The sequence below is a fragment of the Grammomys surdaster genome, unplaced genomic scaffold (assembly GCF_004785775.1).
Source record: "Grammomys surdaster isolate TR1022 unplaced genomic scaffold, NIH_TR_1.0 126115, whole genome shotgun sequence".
Lineage (NCBI taxonomy): Eukaryota > Metazoa > Chordata > Mammalia > Rodentia > Muridae > Grammomys > Grammomys surdaster.
In genome coordinates this window covers 4,174,938-4,182,606 of record NW_021620923.1, presented here as the reverse complement: position 1 = coordinate 4,182,606, position 7,669 = coordinate 4,174,938, and the positions used below count along the sequence as shown (strand labels likewise).

At 38.1% G+C, this 7,669-nt stretch overlaps 1 protein-coding gene across 1 annotated transcript in view; it reads left to right on the top strand.

Annotated features, from left to right (window-relative positions):
• Positions 1-7,430, top strand: part of Gbe1 (1,4-alpha-glucan branching enzyme 1) — a 222,166-nt gene extending 214,736 nt beyond the window's left edge. The window contains exon 16 of the mRNA XM_028756259.1: positions 6,684-7,430. Coding sequence (XP_028612092.1) covers positions 6,684-6,740 — 57 coding nt within the window. The 3' untranslated portion in view covers positions 6,741-7,430. The remainder of the gene's footprint in view (positions 1-6,683) is intronic.
• Positions 7,431-7,669: the final 239 nt, after the last annotated feature.

The window sequence follows — 7,669 nt, the reverse complement described above, 5'->3', positions numbered from 1 at the left end:
CTCTCTCTCTCTCTCTCTCTCTCTCTCTCTCTCTCTCTCTCTCTCTCAGAACTCCATTGTTCTCTTGCACTATGAGAGGTATTATTCTCTTACATCCTTACCATCAGGAAATAGCTATCGAACATGTGGATATATCATAGCAAGTAAGCAGATTTTTATAAATTATTCACTTTTCAGAAAGTTTATAAGCTAAGCCTTAAAATATGTATGGTTCCCCTGGGTTCCATATTCATATTCTACCCTACCACTTGAAGTTGCACAAGTCCCGCATTTAGTAAACTACTTTATCCCAGGCATAGCTGATCAGCCAGAAAATATATGAAAAGACTGCAGTGTTGACAGTCGAGGAGTGATGTAAGCACATTGGCCAGGCAGACTCAGCTGCTCTCCTTGTGTGTGCCTTTGAGTGTGTTGATAGCCCTAATGTAGGTTTTGGTGGGGACAGAGGGACCATGTCTGTATGTAGTCAAGAGAGAGGTCTCTTGGGTACTATCAGATTCCACCTTTAAAGAAATACTGCTGTAACCTGTCAGGGCACTCAATTTTGACATGAGCAATAAGATTGATAAAAATAGCTCCACAAGTGAGAGAGGAAATTACCTAAAAGATGTGGAATAACCAAAAAGGTAAAAGACTCCTGAGGGGGTTGGAGAGATGATTCAGCTCACGGGAGGAACATGAGAAGCGGTAGCCTGTCTCAGTAAAATGGAACTTTTATTGACTGGAGTTTGACAGGAGGAGGCTGAAAGATTTTTCAAACTTCTTTTATGGGTAGACTTATCAAACGTTCCCGTACTTGAACAGAATTTTGCTAGGGAAAGGCTCTGTTGCCATGCTGAAATAATGAGAAGAAAAGTACCGTGGAAAGACCTGGAATCCAATGCGCTGGCTGCCACTTGCAAGCTCCAAGCACTTGAGTAACTTCCCATGTCCACAGCTGTTTTCCTCATCTGTAAATGAGGGCACACATCCTCTCTGTGTCAAGAGCTCCTAGGAAGCACAAACCCATTAACACGTCGAAGCTTTTCAAAGACTGCCAAAGGTCTTCCTCCATGTCCTTTAGTCCTTGTGGCCATATGCTGACACATTATGTTATTTTAATATCTTGAACATATCAAGACCGTAAGTGCCTTGAGAATGCTCAGTTACAAATACCATCTCCCGAGTTGGAAGAAATTATTTTCATTGATAAGCATTCACAGTTCTTGGTGTAGGTAGAAAACACTTTGGCATCTGTTCAATTATTCAGGAGAAAAATATCCTGACATAATTAAAACCAGCCAACGAGCCAGTGTGGGTGGCTACCAGGTTACTTTCCAAGCACTATTTGAAGTGGTCATGCAGACATGTCACAGCTTCTGAGTTAGCAGGGTGAGTAGAGTTGCTCCCTTCCCGCTAAGTTTTAGTAATACAACCACACACACAGAAAAAATACCCAAGGTCGTAAGGACCATGTACAATACAACTGTGATCCACTTCAGTCAGGAAGGGGATGGAGAGCCTGGTGCTCTGAGACAAGAGATGCTTGAGAAAGGATCTGTCTATAAGCCCAGGTTCTAGAGAAGTGATCACTGGAAGGAGCCCAAATGAGATATATATATATATATATATATATATATATATATATATATATATATATGAAATCAAGTTCCTTCTTGCCAATTATCTGTTAAGCAATGAGGGCAAAGGGCAAGGGACAGGAAATTACATAAACAGAAGCATCTGTTGCAAGAATTCCTCATTAGAGTCAGTAGTCCTTTGTAACTTGATTTGTGAGTGCAGGAATCCAATTAAAGTGCTTGAAAGTGACCCTCGGTGCACTGTGGCTCATACCAATAAGATCAGCTCTGTGTACAGCAGTCCCGGAATAATGAAAGGGAAAGTAGCTATAAGTTTCCTTCATCCCATGAAATTTCTGCCCATCATAACCGGTTCACAGCATTTGCCGAGGCTTAATGTGCAAGCTCAGTAATCCACGGGATCTGCTGAGTAGGTGTCAAATCTGCTTTCAAAGACAGCGACAAACCGAGCTCAGAGGCATCTTAAAATACACCTGCATCCTGCAGCATCAGCAGGTACTGCCCGGGCTCTGCCTGCGATTCCTCACTGAAAACCAAAAAAGCAGAGGTAACCGGATTCACACCACCGCTGAAACTCTTTTGGAGACTCAGGGCACCGACTAGCTACTGAGGTAGTGGAGCCGAACTCCTCTAGTCTGCTGTGCTGATGGTTTGGGGAAGCTCCATTTTTTTTTAGCGACTATTTAGCATAATTACTTCTCTATATTCTAGTTTCTGGCATAGGAGCTGGTATGTTAACCTGTGTGTGAACTGGCCTATGTTGGGTGAACAGACTCCCTTTCCCTTCTCTGGCTTCTAAGTTCAAATTCCACAGTGTAAAGGAAATCACAGGAGCTCAAGGCCTCCCTACAGCCACAGAAAGGATGGTCATGGTGAGGATGTGGCTTCTGTAGGAGGCTCGGCATTAATTACTTTGTCAGCTATGCTCCTACCCAACATGGAGTTTGTTTGCACCTATTCTAAATCTGGGGATTCATAAGGGTTTGATTTAAATGGAGGATCTGGCATAGATATGTTTTCTCTATTGTCACTCGTCTATAAATATTGAAAATACAATTTATTACAGTTGGAGCATGTCTTTGACATTTGGAAATGTTTACTTATTTTAGACAAAAAAGACACCTAATTCTTAAAGTTTCATTACCTTAATATTTCTAAATTAGTGTGTCCTATATAGAATCCTGTCTAGATTACATAATACATAGAATTTAAATTGGTAAATATTAGTTAATTATAATACACACATATGCATATATACATGTATATATATATGCATATGTGTGTGTTAGTAGTTTATAAACTACTAAGAGATCTGGCCTATATTTCAGTGAAGAATATTTCTATCCCACCAATGTTATATCTGAATGGCCTGCCACTATATTCAACACTTTCTAATATATTTTTGAAATGCCCTGTGTAGCATTATGTCTTTTCATTTAAAAATGTTGTCATTGTAACTTTTAGACACCTTGTTTTACAAAATTATGTAACTAAGTTTGGAACACATTGATGATCCTAAAGAAAAATAAGGCAGCCACACTGACAAAATGACTCACTATGTGGTCATGAGCCACACGAATGGTTTACTGTAATAATTAAGACTTTTTGAGCTAGCCACAAAAGTTGGTAGAGTTGCTTGTATTTGATGCTTAGTAAATGATTTGAATGCCACTTACTCTGGACCAGGTCATGAAGACTGTGGCTAGACATTGAAGTTCATAGACATGTATTCCATTGTCTGTTTGCTCTTCTTCATCCTTCGCTGTAACATGTATAAGGCTGAAAACCTAATCAGATATGTTTTACAGCACATATGGTGTATAACATATATACTAAATCTTTTCTGTATATGTAGGTTATATTTAAACATATTTAAACATTTATGTTTAAATCTGCTTCTGTCTGTGTCTGTTCTCTTGCCATACGAATCAAAGACATTTGGGGATTTAAATAGTGAGACAAGACTTACAGAGACATACTGATGCATTAAGTTTTAGCATGGGGCCCAATTGTTCATGTTTCTAATGATCTTATCCTAAGAATCAACACTGATTATCTTCAGCCTTTAGTGTAATTAACAGTCATTTCCAAATGACTAAGAAACTTGGTTTACATACAAAGAAACACAATAAAAAATAAAACTCAAAAAATTCATAAATAACCAGAGTAGGGAAAACTTACTTGCTCATAGATTTTTTTATGCTGTTTATAACACAAAGTCTCCAGAGCAGTATAAACACACTGTGGTAATTAACAGTGCAGCAAGAAGTGTAATTACATATTATTCCTCTTAAAGATATTATATGATTACCAACCAAAGGGTTTTGCACAGGTAGTATTGTTGTCTCTAAGTGTGACTGGAATCGAGGCCATAAAGTTCCTTACACACAATGCTCAGCATCATTTAGCGAGAATTCTCAGAACACTTTTAATCATTTTGTGCCAAAGTGGAAAAGTCAGTGCATATATTGCAATCTTCAAATTCTTCTCTCCTCTTGTTGTCAGTTCTTAAGTTTGAACTAGCTAAAATATTAAAGGATCCAAAGAAAAGAAGCCTCCTTACAAATGATACTTATTATTTATATTCCATTAATAAATCACCATGAACATAAGAGTCAAACAGTAGATACCATAATTGCCTAGAATCCAAATAAGAGATTGAGTGTAACTCTTCTGATGTGTCACTGTGCTGCACACTGAGAGGAATGATCATTATTCGGCACCAGCCTGATTAATGTGTCTCATTGCAACTTCTCCAGACTGAATTGCCAGGTCCCTGTTGCCTGTATTATGGGACAAATCTTCTCAGGATGATTTTAATGGAGAGAAATGTAAACTATCTGCATTCTGGTGCTAGGTTGAAATCTACATTGCTCTTTGACATTAGGCTGTGGCAGAGCCTCATATCCTACCTACTAGTCAAACTCAGTAGCTACGATCTTAACACATGGACTACATATAATCTCTGAGATGTTTACTTTTTTTTGGTAAAGATATTTTTTAATATAATCCTTTTTTACAATCCAGATTTTATCCCCCTCCAGGTCCACCTCTGATTGTTCCACATCCCATACTTCCTCCCCCCCACACACACAAGGATGTCCCCACCCTTCACCCTCCACCCCACCAGACCTCCCCACTCCCTGGGGCCTCCAATCTCTTGAAGGTTAGGGACATTTTCTCTCACTGAGTCCAAATCTGGCAGTCCTCTGCTGTGTATGTGTTGGGGGCCTCCTATCAGCTGTTGCATGCTGCCTGGTTGGTGATCCAGTGTGTGAGAGATCTTGGGGGTCCAGGTTAGTTAAGACTGCTGGCCCTCCTCTGGGGTCGCCCTCCTCCTCTAATATGGTTTAAAAGTTAATAGACATTAATTCAATGTGTATATTATTGGTAAAAAGATTTGGCATTGAAATGCTTGATTTCCCCATCTGTAATAACTAGAGATGTGATATTTACCTTTTCAAAATACTTGATTGCAAATCAGATTGTGTCACTGGACTAAGTAGTGATGATTGGCGTTTGTTAAGTTTTTAAGAGATGAATATTATTTTCCAAATGACTGTTACATCTAAGGAAAGATGGGAAAAATTACCTCTAGCCATCGTATTCATAGCATAATTTTATTTTTTATTAATAATTCCATTTGTTTACATCTGAAATTATATCCCCCTTTCTGGTACATAATTTTATTTAAAAGACATCTTTTAACATGGACTCTCTTTTAATGTTTAAAACTAACCAGTTCCATTGGTCTGTCTGACTTCTTTTGTAAGCATAATTGGAATTCTTTACTGTAGATATCTTAGACAAAAAAAACTAGTGAGTTCATTTGCAAAGTTAAAGTCCAAATGAGATTACTTTTCCTTTTCTTCATAAAGCCGTGTTTCTTGTAGTTTTTAATTTGGATGTAAACTATAAGAGACATCTTTAAACTGTCAAGTGTTTGTGTGGAGGTAAAATAACTGGATACGGTAAAATATTAACAAAGAAATGGAGAGAGGTCTCATAATGATATCAGTAATCTATATAATATTTTATTATTTTCATTGCTGTTTTTTAAGTGTGTTATATGGAAAATAATTCAGGTCATGCAGTTCATTATAAATTTTATAAAGATTATCTTATGAGTAGTGATATTAGAGGGGTTTGGGGAAGTATGTTCCTCCGCTAGTTACAATTTCTTCAATGAAGCCATAATTTAGATCCAACTTTCCTAATCGCGCCTGAAAGCTATGAAAAATCAAGACATATTTAGTCCTCACTTCCTTAAAGCTCCTAGTCAGAGATATCCGGAAAGAGAGAGAGAGGGTGGGGGAGGGAGGGCGGGAAGGAAGGAAGGAAGGAAGGAAGGAAGGAAGGAAGGAAGGAAGGAATAAAACGAAGTACACAAATTGGGTGAAAGGATACAAGGAGCCAGATGGCTGCTGTTGTTTGAACGGAGTGGAGAACATGCAGTATATAGGATCGTCCTAGGAAAACCTGGCCATGGGGCTAGGGATGGTTAAGACCTGAAAGCTATAGGAGCCAGGGAACCCGGGAAGAGTTCAGAGCGTAAGATACCCTACGGACAAGATTCAGAGGAGCGTAGACTCCTGTGGCTGTAGCGGGGGCTGTGATAGAGACCATAAGGGTAGATCACAGTAAGACAGGAGCATGGAAAGGGCATGTCCTGTCTCAGAGAAAGGGTCCCTTATTTTGTTTGTTTCTTGTTTTTTTTTTTCTTTAATTGGATTAACTCTATTGAGTGCCTAATTGTTGTATTTATTCTTCCAAACACAACAACCATGTGAACTGCACGTAACCTTCGTGCAAGGCCTAATAGTGAAATTTAAGTTTAAGAGAGCCATTTACCTCATTCCTGTAAGGAATTGCATCTTTTGTAAATGGTTTGGAGCCCTCTAATGTTTACTGCTCTAATAGCCTTTGCTGAAGAAAAAAAAAAAAGGCTGAGACTATGAGCTTGAGTCTTCTGATGGCTGGTAGAATTAGAGGAATCACTGTGACCCTAGTCGTCTAGAGACTGCGTGGTATATATGTCACTTTGACGTTATGACAGCGTGTTCAATATTTCTTTTAATTACAGCGTTGTGATTGTGTTGACAGGTGTACATTCCAAGCCGAGTGGCTCTCATCCTTCAGAATGTGGATCTGCCAAACTGAAGACACCTGAACTCAGCCCGTCTCGCGCAGATGTGTTGACGCTGATCCTCGTCACAGTTCTGATCATTTTTAAGCTTTGCAAAACACGGCTGTCTAGCCAAAACATCAGGCTGAAATTCAACATTGGAATATGCAAACATATAAGTTGCTTCTGAAGTAGAAGGCAGGATGTGCTTAAAATATTAGCAACGTCTATTTCGAAGCCATCCAAGAAATTAGGATTTGCAAATGAAGTGTAACACATGATAATTTTTAAATATTACTTTACTGGCAAAGTATTTGATTCTTTAATTTAAAATTTGAATTATTCATCAGGCATGATTATTTTGGCTGTGGTAAAAATGTTTTTTTTTTGAGATAGATATTTGGTGGCCTTATTTGTTCTAATATCTACTGGTCTGAATGATGAGGTACTGAGTTTGTTTCTCTGCTGTGTTTTTTTTTTTAAATAGTATTTAGAAAGACTGTATTAAATATGTAGCACTAATATAAAAATAGGAATCTTATAAAAGATAATATAAAATTCTTATCTGTGCCTCACTTTGCATTAAGTTTTATCTTGTAATTTCCTGTCTGTATACTGTTTCAGTAGATGCTGATATTTCAGTCTTCTGAAGACTTGAAGTGGTCATTGTAGCATTTCCAATAATGTCTTTCATTTCAATCAATAAAAAAAAATGCCAAATTGCATTGGTTAATGTGCTTTTTATTGTGCTATTATAAGGAATGGTTTGCAACAAATATTAGTAAGCTTTATTTCAACTCTGAGGTGTTCTCCATGTGGATTCACGTATGTATAATGGACCAGGCAGCTAATAACTTTTCTTTCTGGTGGAAGCATCGTGTAAATTAAAATCAGAGTAACCAGGGTACTGGGAGATCGCTCAGTGGCCTAGAGCACTTGTAAAAACAGGAAGATCTGTGCTCAG